Source organism: Chlamydotis macqueenii, chromosome 5 (assembly GCF_036417535.1).
Source record: "Chlamydotis macqueenii isolate bChlMac1 chromosome 5, bChlMac1.mat, whole genome shotgun sequence".
In the NCBI taxonomy this organism is placed as follows: domain Eukaryota; kingdom Metazoa; phylum Chordata; class Aves; order Otidiformes; family Otididae; genus Chlamydotis; species Chlamydotis macqueenii.
In genome coordinates this window covers 24,832,682-24,851,330 of record NC_141560.1, presented here as the reverse complement: position 1 = coordinate 24,851,330, position 18,649 = coordinate 24,832,682, and the positions used below count along the sequence as shown (strand labels likewise).

General features: G+C 40.5%; 2 protein-coding genes across 5 annotated transcripts in view; one reads left to right on the top strand and one right to left on the bottom strand.

Annotated features, from left to right (window-relative positions):
* The window catches only part of GSTZ1 (glutathione S-transferase zeta 1), a 106,949-nt gene extending 105,869 nt beyond the window's left edge, over nucleotides 1-1,080 (top strand). Inside the window, exon 11 of the transcript XR_015258735.1 lies at nucleotides 835-1,080. The gene's annotated coding sequence lies outside the window, so the exon portion shown is untranslated. The remainder of the gene's footprint in view (nucleotides 1-834) is intronic.
* SPTLC2 (serine palmitoyltransferase long chain base subunit 2) overlaps nucleotides 833-18,649 on the bottom strand; it is a 77,571-nt gene continuing 59,754 nt past the window's right edge. For all 4 annotated transcript variants that reach the window (XM_086749393.1, XM_086749394.1, XM_086749396.1 and 1 more), the window contains 3 exons: nucleotides 13,101-13,236; nucleotides 10,983-11,112; nucleotides 833-5,837 (listed from right to left, as the gene is read on the bottom strand). In XM_086749393.1, the coding sequence (XP_086605519.1) occupies nucleotides 5,718-5,837; nucleotides 10,983-11,112; nucleotides 13,101-13,236 (386 nt within the window). In that variant the 3' untranslated portion in view covers nucleotides 833-5,717. The remainder of the gene's footprint in view (nucleotides 5,838-10,982; nucleotides 11,113-13,100; nucleotides 13,237-18,649) is intronic.

The window sequence follows — 18,649 nt, the reverse complement described above, 5'->3', positions numbered from 1 at the left end:
GCTTTGGGGCTTCTGGCCTAAAGCCTCAGGCTCCAGCATTCCTCTGATCTCTCTCAAACTGGTCTGAAGTTAGTAATATTGGAAGGCTGGAGATGCATTTAGCTTAATATACCGTTAGGGGGTAGTAGAAATACTGTCTGAAGAGGATGAGATTTGGAAAAAAAAAAAAAAAAAAAAAAAAAAAAAAAAAAGCTTCACAGTGTTCAGATGGTTTGGTGCATGTTTCACCTCACCATGGGTATTTTTGGAACGGCTCCAGCCCTTGGCATACTCAAGTGAGACTGCTTCTGAAGTCCCTGACCCTCTCAATAATTCTCCTGCTTTGAGAAGACCAGGAACAAGTTATCGATGCTTGCCGCATGGGAACATTCGTGCACACAACTGCACTATTTTTGGCCTTCACATGCACCTCTTCTGCTCCTTAAGCAGCTGCTAGCCAGGGTCCAACGCAAATTGATTGGAACCCCTCCCTCCCTCCCAAGAACACAGCAGTACATATTGCTTAACTAAGCACACAGAGTATTCTTTCGTAGGTTAAAATCCACCGCATTCTTCAAGGTCAGTTTTAATTTAAATTCTTCATACCAAGAGTCACAGTTTAAGGCCTTCAACACACACCACTGTCATCATCTCCTTCACCCAGCCCCTCTGGGGGATGTAAACACAACAGCTCCAATGTCTGCACCAAACGCTTCTCTTCCGTTAAAGCACAGTACTTCACACAAACACTTTGTGGTCATGCCCTAGCTTCACATCCAAATCCTTGAACAGGTGAACAATTGCAAGGCTGGGGATGTTTACAGGAATATAAGCTGGCATCCAAGTTAGGTGGTTGTTTTTTGGTTTTTTTTTTCTTTTAAAACCATGGTCAAGTTACACAGGTGAAATGACTGGTGCTTTTCCCAAACAGTGGTCCAGTGCCACTTGGGTGCCAGGTCCAGCACCGAAGCCAGCGATGCAACTGCTGAGGGGCCGCACCAGGCATTCCCAGGCAGCTCAGTGCTTCACGAGTGTTAAAACAGAACAGACCACAGGTACCTCCCATCTCATGCAGAAGGTGCCACCCACACAGATCCCAGCGTGCCTGGCTCTTTCACAGGCTGAGTATAAACTGTAAAAATTACAAACTTCATAAATTTTTTATAATGGGATAAATATCCACAAGTTTCCTTCCCTGTGATGCAGCAAGGGAGCTCATGCATAGTGCTCTAGATCGAATGCTGCAAGGTATTCTCTCTGATGAAATTGAGAGCTCATGCTCATGGCTTTCCTCCAACCTTTCATATGATCTGCCTGAATGGGTAACATGGCTTCTGGATGAGCAAACAGCTGTCAGCCAAATACTTCCTCTCCTTCTGTGCAAATTTTAATTTCTTTACTTTTGAAAAGTATTTGTTTACTTGGTGTGGAAAAGTTTTAGAGGAGTGTTCCTTTGGGCATGGAAAGTTGCATTCCTGTCTTAGGGATGCTTGTTCAAGTAGATGTGAAAGATCCCTGTACAGCTGAGAATAAGTGATGATCGACTGCCCCTGTTCTCCATTTCTGCTCTATGAGTCTTTCATCCACTCAGCACAGGGCTGGGTCACCGATTTCACGGGCACACTTCCCTTTCCTGCTCTTTGTCAAGGTGCAGCTCTGACAGTGGGTACCACTTCTGCATTCTTAGAGGAAACAGCAAGAGGAGGATGGATGATGCAATTCCTTCACTGAATGACTTCATCATGATAAGATGTTCGGTCAATTCACTCTTGAGTCTTTGCCTAAAGCAGAAGCGTGCTACACCAGTAACTCAAGAGCCAGAACAGCTCTTTAAGGATGCTACTTAGAAGGGAAAAAATATAGAAACTGATCAAAGAGTTAAATACACCATATACACTGATACTATACAGAAGTTTGAACCAGGACAGTATCTTGTGTAAAAAAAAAAAAAAAAAAAGCAAGCCCTGAATATTTTGACACAAAACCCACTTGGTTTCTTCTCTGTCAAAGAACTAAAGAAAAATTATGAATCAGGCTCCTTATGACAAAGATCTACTTGGGAAGGCCAGTTTCTAACAAGAAGCAGATCTCTCACTCTTCACTGATGCTCGCTAACAGGAGCCAATTTTCTTAAAAGAAAATGGCCATCAGCCTCGAAGACTATAATGGTTTTAAACTCTTCACTCCGCTTAGCAGAGGCAAAATCTTGCTTGCTAAGTTCTTCAGAGAGCTACTGTATATTTATGAGTAAGTTTAGCCAATGTACAGTACAGGGAAAATCCTTTGTTCAAAAGCAACCTTCATTTTCTTTTGAATTTTGCATCTCTTAAGAAATACCAGGAGTCATTTTCAATTAGAATGTCTCAGAAAAGTTGGCAGAGACTAAAGTATTTCTTAAGCAGCTTTTCTTCCTTTGTGATCGCTCAAGATTGGTTCTTACATTCACTTCTACTGCCAGGACAAAAAGGAGACCATTTCTGGTCAGTACATAAATATCAAAGCAGCAATCCATCCTACACATACCGTGACAGCACACATGCTGAAGGTTTCCCTAGTACAAGCCAGTAGTGGTCTGCTCCTTTGGTTGTGGGAGCAGTTTTTCAGTAGATGTGAAAAAGATTTTCATGGCTTTCATGGTCAGTGAATTACTGACTTAAAAGTGCGAAATCTTGAACTTGTAACTTCTTACTTTTTCAGAAGCAGTTTCAACAGGTACCAGACTTTGGCAAAACAGGTTGCCCTGAACAAAAACCTCCTGAGGGGGGCTAGCGGGGGTAGGGGAGGGGAGGTGGGGGGGCAGGGGAAGGAAAAAAAAAAAAAAAAAAAAGTTGCTTCCCAAATAGGATATGGCAGGGCTGAAATGTAACCAAGCAGTTTGCAAATGCTACTAACTGCCTGAATGATTTCTGAAATGTCTTTGCAACCCAGAATTCAGTCATATGCAGACAGCGTGACATAGCAGAAAGATACTAAATGGCCAAAGTTTAGGATGAACACAATTTCCTCAAACAAGGGCAATGGGAATTCTAATGGGGACCGATAATTTTAAAACACTGAAAATTTCAGAAGTGTTATACAGGAGTTATCTGAATTACTGAGATTTATCCAGATGTTTTTATCCCTTTGAAAGGCAAGCTGCCCTAAAATTGAATCCCAGAGACAAGATTAAGACTTGAGACTTGGAGAATCTGCTATAACTCATCTCTGACTTAATACATCACTGTTTTCACATGGACTTGACTACACAGCAGACACAAGCACGCTGTACATCAGGATTGCTCAAAATAGCTCCACACAGACCCTATGCCTCCAGGTTGGTTGGTTTTGTCCACTCTCAAATCGTTCCATGATCAAGTCAACAGTATCAGGGCTGGAGTCAGGACTTCCTGCACTAACCTCTTCTTGTCCCCTACTACAATCCGAAAAGGAAAAAAAGCAGTAATTCTTTGAGGTAAGGCTTCCTGAAGTTAGAAAGCAGGTCATCTGCTGGAATGCTAGAGCTAGTCCTGGGCAGAACGCAGGCGAGAAAGGTCAAACTGATAAAATAAGCTCATGTAATTACAGATTACTCACTCTGTGGCTGAACAAATGAGACTACTTCCTAGCTATCAAAGTTGCACATACAGGTTACAAACTTCTTGGACTGTGCACACACTCTGGTCCAGAAGGCGAGCGAACCAATTAGTGGACTAAGACAGAAGCAGTTATCTGGACCTATTTTTAAACAGTAAATTTCAGTGCTTCTCATCTAATTACGTTTCTGAAATGCAATGGTAAAGGCTGAATTGGTGTTTTGAAATTCCATTACAGTGAAATGGAACAAGATCCATAAACGCATGAAGATAGATATTCTATAAAATAGAAACCAATTCTGCTTTTATTCACCAGATGTATTTGCAGAACTGCTTGGTTCTAGTGACCAAAGTGCTCCCTCCCTGTTCGTTGGAGACTGAACATAAAAGAACTTAAAAAAAAAAAAAATTACTGTTTTTTTTTTGCAGCACCAGGCAAACAGCTTTGAGCTGCACTCTGCTTTAGCATTATGATGAAGAATCTGTTTAAAAAACTGCAGTCACCTGCAAAAAGCATCATGCTAACCCAAACTGAAGAGCTGGCCCAAACCCAATTGACACAACGTTAAAGCTTTACTATCTTTGCAGGAAACCTACACGTCCAAGGTAAACATACAGAAGCAAACTACACCAGTAACTGACTCCTGGTATAAAATTTTTGGTACCCTTCAATGATCCATTCCATTCACTGAAAGACTTCAAGATGCAATGACTAAGTAGCAGACCACCTCTAATGTTCTAGCACAACATTGTATATTTCAAACTTTGGTCAGAGTAAGACAGTGTGGAACTTGCAAATAAAGGTTCCAAAGAGCAACTGGCTCAGTGAACATTAATTCAATCTCACAGTAATAGAAACTAAAAAGAATAAAGACCTCAAACAAAATGCAATTGTGAGGACATCCTCTCTTCAGGGAAGGTCTACACAGATATGCAGCTGCCAACTGAGAGACTCGTTTGGCTAGCCAAAATGTAATGTATAATACAGGAAGCAAGCTGTCTACACTCTTTGCATAAAAGCCTTGTGCAACAAGGCCAATGAAGAACATCTCATGTATGACAAGAAACAGTGAATTAGCATTGCAAAGAGTAGCAATCATTCTTTCACAGATCTGCATGAAATAAGTGGTTCTCCTAATAGTCACCCATTGTATAGGCCTGCTTATGGAGGGGTTCTGGTCTTAACAAGAAGCACAAGGCTTGCTATGCTGTACTTAATGCCAAGAGCACTCTTCTAGAACTTAGCAGTGACTTGTTCATGGTTTTATGACACTCCTAAAGCAAAAGAGAAATTAACCTGAAGATGAAAAACACACACACACTAAACCCACCTTTTTTTTTTAACGGAAGTATGTCACAAGGAAGGCAAAACACAGCCCATGTGGGAAAAAAAAAAAAAAAAAACAAACTAAAACCTCTCTCCATCACTTACCCTATATCAAGAGGACAATTACTGACAAAACCAGGAGACAATCTGGTATCCATACTGGGAAGGAAAAGAGGCTAGAGTCCCAGAAGTATTTCTGCCTGTGGCTTACAAAACTAAATAATGTTTGGGAACAATGGTCCTGTCAGTGACATATCAATAACACATTTATTTTAAAAAGGCTAAATTCAAGTTTTAAACACAAGTGAATGCAAAAGAAAAAAAGCTTAGGTTGATTATCCATCTTGTTAAATATTTCAAAGTTAGCAATCAACAGCTTCTCTAGGAAGTTTCCAAGAACAGACAGGTCAGCTCACTCCTGACTGGGACGGTCAGACACCTAGCAGTGACACTGGAAATGCTGCCATGCCAGCGTCACACATGCTCACAACATCTCAGCCAGCATTTGGGAGGCTAACGGTGCATACAAAGTCTGAGCTGATCAGCCACAGCCAATTTGGGTTGCTGTGAACTCATTAAGACAAATAAATAAAAAAAGCAACAAGAAAAAATAAAGCCAAGCACCTCTAGGGCCAGACCCTGAAGACACAGGAATCAAAGCTTTTTTTTTTTCTCCTCCTCTCCCTATTTACAAAATGCCTTTTAGAGCTGATGTGGCCACTTCAGCATTGTGAGGAAATGTCTTTTATACTAAGTGTGTTGTTCACGGACGCTGGGGCCTGCGTGCCACGGAGTGTCCCACGGGGTGTGTCCCTCCCACCAAGGCACATGGAGGGAGTTCAGTCTTCTGTTTCTTCGTATGTTGTCTCGTCAAACGGCCGGTCCAAGAGAGGTACCAAACGGTGACGGGAATATTTCAATTGCAAAAGGTCCCCAACTTCACTGATTTCTTTTAAAGCCTGAGAAAGAGACCACAGCAGATCAGCAGAAGAGACAGACGCAAGCAAGTTATCAGCACATCTACTATTTTGTATGCCTGCAGACTACTCTGACAGCCATTCTACTGAAGTGAGATTTTACTGTGCTCTAAGTCTGTAGCTTCAGAGGTGCATAGGATTTGCTTCTGATTTTAGTATTCAGAAGTCTCGAGACCAAGCACTAGTCACTTAACTGAGAGTGACTTTGCACCCACCTGACTACTCCACTTCCAAGGCAAGATCATAATACCCAGCAATACTAACTCAAATTTCACAGTCATCCCCCAAAAAGCCGTGACTATTCATAGACAGAAAAACTGAAAACAATGTTCTTCCCTTCCTGGAGGTAATAAAGCTGAAGTGGGGGGAAAAACAAAATAAAACAAAACAACAAGTATGTGGAGATTTGACTTCTCTTGATGTATCATTCAGTATGAAAACATGTGTGTTAGCATAGCATCTCTGACCTACTATATTTTTTTAAATTGCAAGACAATGAAAGGCAAACTCCAATATTGTGCTAACAAGTTCTATTGATGCGTTTGTTATATCTACATTTGGTTAATTTGCACTGTCCATATACAACTAGCAATGCCAGCTCTGTATTGTAAACAACACTGCATGGGAGATTTTTGCCAGCCAACCGAAGGAAGGAAAAAAGTTATTCTGGGTAGGATCCCAAGCATTTTCTTCCTAGAAAGCAAATCCCACTGACTGAGGTTGCCACAAAGGCAACACTCAGGCAACTGATGGCCCAGAACACTGCTAGTGAGCTAACAAAACCTTCCACCGTTTTGACCTGAATGCAAATGTTATGAAGTTTACCAGAGATCAAATGTCTGCTAGCATAAGAAATGAGGAAAGTCCCGGCTCCGTTAATCATACTTTCTTTATGTTGCAATCTCTTTGATAAGACAGTAGTTACAACAGGGTTTGTTAAAAGCCAAACCCTAAACTTAAATTCATTTCTCTACAGAGCACTCCTGGAGCACAGTACAAAATGAATCAGTTGCTGCAGACAAACCTGCAACAGTATGTGATGCTAATTATCTTATACAAGCAAGTGACAAAGAAATGAGTTCAGAAGATGACTTCCAAGTCCAGTGTGATTTTTTAACTCAAAGGTTGGCATTCTGCACTCCCTTGAATTGCAAACGTATTCAGCTGGGTACATTCACCATTCCTTAAGAATGCCACTAGTTCAACATTAATGCTCCAATTTTAACACATTCTGGGTCAAATGCCTGTCTCTTGAGAATACTTGGCAGACAGGGGTTAATATCCCTACATGCTTTTCCTTCCTGGATGGATAGTTCAAGTTTTTGTTTCTTTAAACAATAGCCCCTCATGCTTGTTGTATCTGGCAGCAAGAACCTCTCCACTCTAGAATCTGGGGGAACTACAAACCCAGGAGTTGGACCTCGGTAAAAAGAAAACAAAACAAAAGTGTGGGCACAGTTTGCCAGAGCTGTAAGTAAAGAACCCATATGGAAACAATTTAAGGTTGAATTTCTGTTGAAAGACTCTGTTAGCTGTTATTCTTGAATGCAGATTTAGGATTTTATTAATTTAAAACAAAAAGGACCACGTGACCAGCAAAGACTACAAAGGAAATGGCATTGGTGAACTCTAACTTCAGGAGTGTAATATATTTTTCATCACTGAAAAGAAAGCACCAGCCTACAGGGATGCAGGTTATGAGGGACTTCACTCTAATCCTGAGCCAAATATTTTCAGGCAAGGAAGTTTTATTTACATAAAACAGTTAAAATCGTAACTGAGAACTGTTCCCCATCATGTGGGTTTATTTAATAAGAGCAAGGAAGCATTACAAATATCAGCATTTACAAGACAAGCTTCTCTCCCCCGTACTCCAAGCCTGGATAAATTTTGTTTAGAAAAAAAAGCCGTAACAGCTCTAGTTAGCATCCACACACACACAGATGGGCTACCAAATTCTCTTCTCTGTCACTGACTTGAAGAAGCTCTCTGCCAACTCTCTCCAAGTCTATTAATTTCAGTTCTTTTTCCTCCTGGATATTATTGCCACAGTTCAGCAGAGGGATGAGATCTGAGGGCTGCCTTAATGAGTAGCTGCCTGAAATCAATCCCCTTCCACTGCATCACAAGAAAACACAGTCACTGACACAAAGATTTGCTCCTTATGAACTCCTCTTGCCAATGTTCTGGGTTCAGAGCATGCAGCTGTTTTGAACCTCAAAGTGGATTACGCTAACTTGGAACAAAGCCTCCACATACTGAGCTAAATCAGGATTTCTTCATTCACTTCAAAATTCACACCTCATTTTGTCCTGGATTAATTTTCTTAGGCAGGCAAGCCCCAGCATATTAAACAAGCATTTCCTGAATTTAGAGCATTTAGCTCCTACAGAATTACTCTAGAAATGAGTCCTTAGAGTTAAATGCACAAAACTTGAAACATTTTCTGGAAAGCAGAAAGACTTGTAAGGAAAAGAGCTTTTTTTAAGCACAGTAATAAAAGTTATAGATTGGTTTTGGAAGAGAGCAAGTATAGTACTTACACAGACCCTGCAAAAGCAACTTGTTATGGTAAAAAATTCAGCTAGTCACTAAGAGAAGACTAAGTATCTAACCAACAGCAAGACTTGTGACTGCTCAGGTAGTACCAGCACATCAACTTTGCATGGCTTCAGTTGTAGCTCAGTTTGCAGCGATGAGACTTCAGTTTTCTTTCTTCTCCTTCCTCCCACCTCCTTCCCATTCATCTCCCCCTTCCATGTTCACCTGGCCAGAAATTACTGCTCCCTCATTTGTGTCAACGCACTCAGTTTTACTATGTTGCTCTGAGCCAAGTCTGTGATACTATTCATTTTACATGGAAAGGCGGTGGGGAAGGAAGGGAAGGAGAGGGCCTTCTCCAAACATACCATTTCAGAATTTTTATTTGGAACAGAAACAACTGAATTGGAAAAATTACAGGAAGTGTACCAGGACGAGTAGCTGGGAAGGAACTCCTTAAGCAGTCCGCTGTTGGGAGCGTCAGGGCATAAGCAATTAGGTCTTACAAGGCAGAAACAACCTAGAAGCAGCAAATACAGCACCTGTATGTGGCAGGTTAACTGATACAGAATGACACTAAATATACATTACCGAACTGCTCACACCACTGCCTTACTATTTTTCCTAACAAACCTGAGATTAAGAAGATCCATTTTCAGCTGTTGATTTGAAAGTTCTGTGGCAGTGAGGTGTGAAAAGTTTGAATCTATATTTTTCTGACAAGACATTAGTAAGTATCGGTTTTATTTTTTTGCTGCTCATATATTGGACATGTTACCACCCAATCTGGACACTGGGTATGATTTTCCCTTTGTAACTCCATGATGACTACTCCCAATCACCCTCTTGTCCACAGTGTTTGAAAAGTTCCAAGGATCTTTTTCTCCATCATCTTCCCAAGGATCAAGGTGAAGCTTCTCAACCTGCAGTTCTTCAGATCACATTTCTTGCTCTTCTTGAAGTCAGTGGTGTCATTTGCTTTCTTCCAATCCTCAGGAACCTTCCCCAGTCACCATGACCTTCCAAAGATGATAATCAAAAGTGGCCTTGCTGTGACAGCCAGCTCCCTCAACACTTGTGAGTGCATCCCATCAGGTCCCATGGACTTGTGTATGTTCAGTTTGTTTACATATTCCCTTATTTATCCTCCTTCACACCAAGGCTAAGTCTTCATTGCTCCCTATTTTCCCACTGACCTCATGGGCCCAGGACTCCTGAAGGCAAGTCTCATCAGTAAAGACTGATGCAATAAAGGCGCTGAGTACTCTGGCCTCTTGCGTGTAATTTGTCACCTAATCCCTATGCCATTCAGCAGCAACCCCACATTTTCTCTACTCTTCCTTTAGCTATTAATATCCCCATAAAAGCCCCGTCTGCTGCATTTTGTGTCCTTTGACAGGCTCAGCTCCAGGTGGGCTTTGGCTTTCCTGACCCCATCCCTGCATGCTCAGGACTGGGTCCCTGTTCCTCCTGGATCACCTGTCCCTGCTTGCACCTCTTATATGCTTCCATTTTATGTTTTTGTTGGTTTGTTCATCCATGCAGGCTTCCCACTACATTTGCTCTGCTGTAAATCAAGATGGACCATTCTTCAGGGGAAAAGAACAATTTAAAAAAAATAAAATCAACCAGCTATCCTGGACATTTCCTGTCTTTGGGATGGTATCCTATGGGATTCTTTCAAGCAGATCTCTGAACAGGACAGAGTCTACTCTCCTGAAGTCCAAGCCTAGCTTAGGTTCTGAGGCACAGAACAGCAAAATGTAGAAAAAATACAACGGAGAACTTTGACAGATCCTAAGACAGCCCATGTACATGTCCAAAGAAGATTATTCAGAGGACTTGAAAATGAATGTAGTTATCACACCAAAACATAATAAGGATTGTCAGGCTTACTCCTATAATCTCCTTTCAGCTATATTAGTTTGAGTAACTTCCACCCTTAATTTTTAAAGGCAGCAACTCCTAACTGCAATGCCAGCCTCCTTAGAAGGGACCTCCACTCCCGCTGGAACATGCTTAGTGCAGACAGTAGGCAGGAAGGCATTGCGCATGGTACAGACTCATTTAGGACAGGATCATTTAAGATACAGTGCTCTGAAGCTGTAAACAAGAACTGGAATAGTAATATTTGGAATAAAAATTCTCACTGGAAATTGGGTGCTGAGGTTTGCACTGGCTTTTGAGAAGAATATAGATGTTTTGGAAGTTCTCAGGCTTTTTTTTCCCCTTACCTTCTGCATCTAGAGTTAGAAGAAGCAGAATTTTTTCCTTCTAAAAGATTCAGTAGAAGATAGAGCCTCTTAAGAGGTGAAAAAGCACTGTCTCAAAGGAATAAGACTGTTTTCTCTTGCATCATTTAAAATAGGAAAAGAAAATCCCTAAGATTTACTGTAGGCAGCCATTCTGCATTGCTGAAGCAAGGAAAGAGAGACAGAATCATTGCCAGCTCTACTACACATGGCTTTGGACATCAGGTTCAACTAGTTTGTGTACCAAACATCAAACCAATCAACAAAAAATAGGCAATTGTTGTATTTGTTTATAGAAGGCATGAGCAAAAGCAAGACAAGATGAAGCACTTACCGTATCAAGCATCTCTTTGGTATGAGCTGCAGACAAACAGAATCTGGCTCTGGACTCGATAATGGGGGTGGCAGGGAAGCCCACAACCACAACACCGATGTTCCGCTTCAGCATCTCACGCCCAAAAGCACTGCCAGAGAGAACAAGAAAGATTGTCAGAATGATACCACTGGAGGCAAAGCAGCAGCAGCAGCAGCATGAAGGTCTCAGTATGTTAACCTGTGCAGGCCTTTGTTGAAGCAAGCCTGTAAGACCACAATTTGGAGTTTCCAGTGCTTTCTTTTAGAGGCACAACACCTGTTCACAAAAGCCTTTTTTTAATTCAGTGCCAAGGTGGTCCTCCTCAAAAGGTTTCACTGTATTAAGTTCTAACAAAGCTGAAAGATTATACGTGGCAGAGGCTAGTCTTTTAGCAGGCTGTTTCTAAATGGATTTGTAGCCTAAGCTTGGAAATCTTTCCGATAGGAAATAGGGATTTAGGCTTAGAAGTTTGAGTATACAAGGAATCCCCCATGCTGCAATCCCCCCAAGCAGATGCTGCAGTTTCAAGATGGTTTGTTTTCACTGATTTAATTCAATTAAACTACAGTATGGTGTCACAGAACATACCACTTTTTAAGTGCCTATCATGGGAACCATCGAATTGCCACAGTAAATTGAGATCATGTAATCTGATACCAAATATTTTTAAAGAATGCGCAAAAGCCTCACACACCTCTAACACAGTATCTTCAACAAAACAAATTCTTATGAAGATTAAAGAAATCAGTGGCTGTGACTTATGCAATGAGAGGCACGAATATCTAGATCCTTTCTGTAATGGCAGCGCAATTGGGGGTGTTTCTACAGGCCACAGGAAATGGTTAATCCTTTTTGAGTTGATGTTGTCTTGAGAAGCAGCAATGAACTTCAGAGGCTTATAAGATTTCTAAAAATAACATCCTTTTACTAGGTTTTTAAATTTTCTCCCTTTTACTTCTCCAGATATTTTCCTTATAGATAGGTGTATCCCAATACACCTCATTTTGTACCCATTTAGTACTCTTGAAATATTTTAAAAACAGACTAGAAGAGACAAAGAAAGAATGACATAGACGCAATATAGATCCTAAGGGCCAATTCGCATCAGAGCTCTGTGTTCCTGCGCATTTTAAACTAAGTTCCTGGCCCAACTGCTCAGCTAATAAACATTTCCATGAACATTTCCAGGAAAAAGATTGTACTGACTGGTAGAGGCAATAGAAAGAGTATGCCTCTGTGTGCTGGACGGCACATATTGCAGACTTTACAGCACCCGTAAAGGTTACAGGCCTTTCAAACTTGGGTTATACTGAGAAGGGTGGAGGAAGACTGTATCTAGCTCCATGCAGACTGCTAGATGATGTTTGTTCCCTCTCAGAACCACATTAGCCAGACTGAAGCCTAACTGAGCTAAAAGAGCACTAGAGAGGTTTGGTACAGCTTAAAATGATGCTATGCTTTCCAAATTTGAAAGTGTTGGTTGATACATGGACACTGACAAGCAGGTATCAAAGTCAAGTTGTCCTTGAAATCAGGCTTTTGTTTATGTTACAAAAATTTTTATTATATACATTATATTCTGCTTGAGGAATTTTAGCCTTAATTATCCATAAAGCAGCCCACAAGTCCATAAGCATTTATAAATCTGTGTGTTACAGTTCTATTGGTATTTACAATAACAATACCTGAGCTATTAAATCCAGACCTCTTAAAAAACTTAGGATTCATTCATCATTCACAGGTTGTGGTGTCCCATCATGTCCTGCCCCCTTGCTTTTTCTTTTTTTTTTTTTTTTAATTTTCAGAGTTCATCTGTGTAAATGTTGTCTGCTTCTGATCCAGGAGCTGGTTGAAAGATTCCTCCAGTGACTTTTAATGTTAATTTCCATTCAATTTCAGCTTCTCTTTAGCACATATATACCCTTATCACTTACCCCTATCACTTACAGGAAGTTTCCATGTTTCATAAGACTCAGTAGTGATCACAAAAGCAAAAATCAAACCAGTCTTTTCTTATATTTAGAAAAGTCTTAGTATTCTTGTACCATCCTAGCTTTAAAGAAGATGATGGATGAGAAGCTATCCTGTTAATCCTACCCAATTTTTGCGGGCATGTACAGCATCAGAGGCACAACAGGAGAATCTTCATTCCCATAGATGATAAAGCCCATCTCTTTCAGTCGTCTCCTGAAATATCTTGTGTTCTCTGCTAGCTGCTGCACACGTGCTTTCCCTAAAAAAAAAATTAAGGCCATGAACACAGTAGTTTTAAGACACATGTGTAACTGCAACGCAAGACCTCTAGCTAGAGTACAGGCTATGAATGTATCGCTTGTGCCTACGGAACCGTTAAAATTAAATGCCAACTAGAATTCAGTTTCTTCTCTTTCATGTAATCAGGATTAATCACTCATTTTCTGATAAGGCTGTAGCTGAATGGACTAAGACAGGCAAAACCATCAGGTTCAAGCACTCTCTAGTTTTTCCATGTCAGGTTTTTAATCAAGAGGTACCTGGCAAAACAAGGCAGTTACCTGCTTTTAAACACGATTCAAAATTTTCTCAAAACTCACTGGTAACTGCATTTTGAAGAGCAGTCTGCTTACACTTTGAATAACTAATGGAAACCTACTGAATCAGCTGGAGCTGCTCACTGTGTTTTTTCCTACTTGTCTGTATTAATGGAAATTACTACTTTCCTCCTTAGATCTGCTTGCTGAACTGATCATGTGGCTGCTCCCTACCCTTTTTCAGTTAAAATGAGCTGGGTTTAAATTAAACCGATTAATTCTGATAATCCCGCTCACTTCGCATAAGCAGCAGCAGCCAATTTATCATGTATTCAGACAATTCTGTATGGATTTTTTTTTTACATTTGTCAAAATTAGTACACAGGATATTAGACAGCTAGTATTACTTAAATATTCCAGCTATTCAGATATGCTTAGGACAATCTATTTATTAGTTAACTAAATTCTAGCCTAGCACAGCGTACTACATTTCTCTGTTGTCCAGACATCATCTCACCTAAGCAGATAATGCATTTTTGATCAACTCGTACTCTAATATGCTTAAGAGATTAAGCATTATACCATTGATGAGACTATAATAAATAACATTTATAATTACTTGTCCCTGGTCTGCAGAGTATATTTCTGTCTAACTGATTATCCAAACACTGCCTTCACCAGATGGGTGATTCACACACAGAAGCATTAAATCTTCAGTAGTGCAGATCTGTGCCACACACTTAAGTCAGTTGCTTGATGTTAATCGTCTTCCTTTAAAGTTGTAGGTAACACAAGGTGATTAACCAAAAGGAACACCAGGTCTCAAAGAAACATCCAACACCCACATAGCTCTGCTCCAGGCCAGAACAAATGTAATCTTAAGAACCTATATAGTTTTTGTAGCCAAGAGTATCACATTCCCCCCACAACAATGCAATCAAAGGCAAAATCCCATCAAAGGCAAAGCATGAGGAAAAAAGGATGAAACCTGTTAAGTTTGTTGCATCTGCATGTCTACTATATAGAAATGCAAATCTTCTGACAGCATTTCAAGTCAGTGGTCCCATCAAAATACATGAGATTTCACCACTGTGAAAGCAGTAACGTAACATAACGTACACAGCTGGATGCAACTGCTGTGATCAGCCCCTCTCCCACGACCAAGAATGCAGCTTCTCCTATACATAGGTTCTCTCCATGCTCCCACAAAGCATGGTGTTTACAGTGCCTCAAGCAAAAGGAACTTCAGCACCTCTATAGTTTTCCCCTCCACACATTCATACCCTTTTCCAAATTGTTGGGAACCTTCCAGCCTAAAGATTAAAGAGCAACCTTAATTTGTAGTTGGCAACTGCTTCACAGTCTTCCTTAAACTCTTTCCCATAAAAAGAGTTTATGATTCTAGATTTGTCCTTATAGATTGAAGAGTGCTTCAAGATGTAAACAGGTTTCACGCGCAAGTATTTCAGTTCTCTACAGAGATGTAATCACCTACTATAGCAACTGACAGATTTGAAAGACACTTGCCTTCTTCAGGGTTGTGGGCCCACAGCTTTTACTTTGCTCCAGAACCAGTCACTCAATTTAATGAAATCGTTACCTCTCTAAAAACTTGTCACCACGGCTACAATAGTATTACAAAGAACTTGAAAACATATTCAGTGGTGTCTTCTCACCACCCGTCATGTTCCTCTCAAAAGAAGTGGAGTCATGGTGAAGCAAAGCACCAGGAATCGAACAAGAACTAGGCACAGGTTCCGTCTTCCGCCTTCCTTTCTCCCTGCATCCTGTGCAACCACTCTCCTCTGCACTTCAACATATTTAGCCTCCTATTCTACTATAAAATCCTGCACTCAAAGAGTGATGCCACATGCTAATTGAACAGGGTTTGCAATATTATGCAACAAGCATACACCCAGTCTTCAGCTCCACCGGTACCCACTAGTGTAGCAGGCTGTTAAGCGCTGCTACAGTTTTACCATGTTTTCTGTGACCACAAAGACAAATCAACCAAGCGCCTGGAGACAGCAGTGGCAAGGTACCACTGCTAATCCCACTTGTACCCAAACAGTGCTTCAACATTCAGAGAGGACCTCAAAATCCGTTCCGAGCCCAAACATCATCTGCAGCTCAGAGCTCTGTCCACATCTGCTCAACTGTAGGCCTGGAAAGGCTGCCAGGACCACAGCAATCCTCCAGGAGCTGGCTTTCTTGGCAGCATGCAGCTTCATTTTTAAGATCATGCAAAAAAGGCTGTCTCAGACACCACCCTGCCAATTGCTCTCGCATAGGAGTTGTGCAACGGTTCTTGTAACATCCTTTCATCTAGGAAACTGGAATGTGATGACCTTCAGGGAGGGAAGGAAAAGGGGAAGAAAGGGAGGATTACGGGAACAGAGTTCTTCAAAAAGCCAGAAAACTAGAACCCTTTATCAGAGCAACTGATCTGAGGTCACTTATGGGTCCTGTAAACGGCTTAAACTAGCTACTGGAAGGCCTACACTGGAATTAGAGGATTAACTAATAACTCCTCTGCTTTTATACCTTTTTGCAGGTTTACTGCAGTCATAGTAACATTGCTCTTGCAATTCAGTAAAACACTTCCTTACTTGTAGCAGCCTGGGCATCATTTAGTCTAAAGCCCACAGGTATCCCCTAAAGAACACGCTGCCATTTTATCAGAAGGTCACATGCCCCCTAAAGGAGAGAAACACACTCCCTTTACCACCCTCAACTCAGAGCTGTAGCTGTGCGGACTCAGCAGAGAGAGAAAAATGAACAGAGAAAAGACATACAATGATTGCCTCTGCTTGGATAGCTAAGATGGCCTGAATATTTATAGCTGACAGTTTGAGAAGAGGAACATGATTTTACTTGACGTACTCTTATACCAGTCCAAGGTAACAGGCAGTCACTTTAAATTAGCATTGCTCATTTTCATACTGACATCTGTTTTACTGTACACCTTACGTGTGAAATACAGAGTTGCAGCCCTCCTGCCCCAGGTGCTAATAACCAAGTATGCACTCCCAGATCGACAGCCACTTTGTGAGGAACTCACTCAATGCTCCTCTGAAACCTTGGCTTTAAGGCGTTGCCCATAACATCATGGTTGTTACTGGCTCTACATGGCCAAGAGTGCCAGATATATGCTTTTCCATTTATAAACCCTAAGCAACTTAACTCTAGGCTTAACAGAACAGACAAGTCAGGCTTTAGAGTTTCTGCAGTAGAAGGGTTTGGTACCACTGGCTGAACCAATACAGCGAGTAACAGCTGACTGACTGTAGTATTTTTACTATTCTTCCAATACTCAGCATGTACCTTCCAGTACGAACAGCAAACTTTTGCCCACTTCTAAACAAGCTTCAAAAGGTAGTGTTTCCAGATTTGGGCTGAGGGCGAGTATTTATCTTTTCTGACATTTTACCATATGGCATATCAAGTCTTACGAATATACAGGGCAAGCTATATATGCAGCTAGCATCTCCCTGGAAAAAAAAAAAAAAAAAAAAAAAAAAAAATTCCAGCACCTTAGAGAAAGCACTCCATTATGAATCTAAAGGCACATGACACATATTCCCCACATAAATTAGTATCTCTGCCAGGACAGATTCCCACAGGCTAAAAGAATGATACTTCATCACTTGTGAAAGCCTCTGCTTTAGAGGTCACATTGCTCAGAAAGACTTAAGTTATAGTGAAACATTATCCAGGAGATATTTAAGCAAATTTATTTTCAAGCAGAAATTAAGTTGATACTTACCATAGTTATCAGCAGGATAAAAAGGGGGCTGCACATTCCACCATACCAAATCTGAACTCCTCTTGCAAGGGGTTTATCAATGAGGCACATAAAGAGAGAAACTCACCTGTACTCTTCACATCACACAAGTTCATGCTTAAACTAACAGTCCAAATACTGCAAGGATTCTCAGACAACCCTTATTTGCAAAAGGCAGTTTAATAGATACACAGCAATTGCTCAGCAATTAAATATTCTTGCAAGGCCAGGACGAACTTAGTCTTTAAAAAAAAACAAAAAAAAAACAAAAAAAACCAGACACTTCTTAGAGCTGAGATCTGTGTAACTGTTTTATTTCATGTTAAAAAAAATAATCTCTACAATGATCAAAGAAGCCCTACAATTTGTGGAAGTTATTCTACCATAAAGATCTAAGATTTGTTAAGTTCCTGTCATCTATTAAGGCTGACAAATAAGCTATCATAGATGGCATTGGAATAAAAAGAAAACTTAGTTCAACCAGGATGTATTTGTTTTTGTCCCCCTCTTGTGATCTCCAGGCAGTAATCGGAGAGCAATCACAAATCTGTCCTTCTAAACAATGCAACACTTCATCAGCAAGCCTTCTTGAGAAATAACAGGCATGTTGCATTGTATACAGTCTACTGACTGACACTGAACTCCAGAGGGGCAAACCAACTTCAGATGGGCAAAAAAACACAAGCAGGATTTTATTTGCTTGTCACACTAGGGATCAATGTCATCTGGATCTAAAACAAAGACACTTGACGCAACACAAAGGAAGCTATATGTTTACATTTCAAAATAATTCTCATATAGACCTCAAAGCAACATAGTAGGACACATCTTTACAAATGGTTCCTGAGCAGTGTAACTGTTCACTGTATGCACAAGCTGCGATATAGCTCTTGTTGGTCACCAAATACTGGTTTACATTAGATAGCTATGATGAAGTTACTGTATATTCTCCCATTAACTAATCTTATAGCTGTTTGACACGTTAGAGTTTTAATCTTGCAGTCTTAATGTAACTTACTTTTTTGTTGCCAACATGGACAACGAGGCTAAACTGAGCAATTTCATGCCTTTATCTTACATACCAGTTGAAGGCTAACATCTTTTATTTTAATGGTTAAATGAGAAATTCAGAATAAAAGAAAACTCTTGATATGAATACATTGCTATTCAGTACATGCAGAATCATTCCATTTGTGATACACATTTATTGCCCCAATTGCTCAGTCTCTCAATAAGAGCTCATGCTGTAACAAATGGAGCGCCCTCAGTTCCAGTTTTCATTATGGGATCAACAAAATTAAAACATTTACTAGCAGAGATCTGTAAGAGTTCTATGAGAATTTGTGAATATG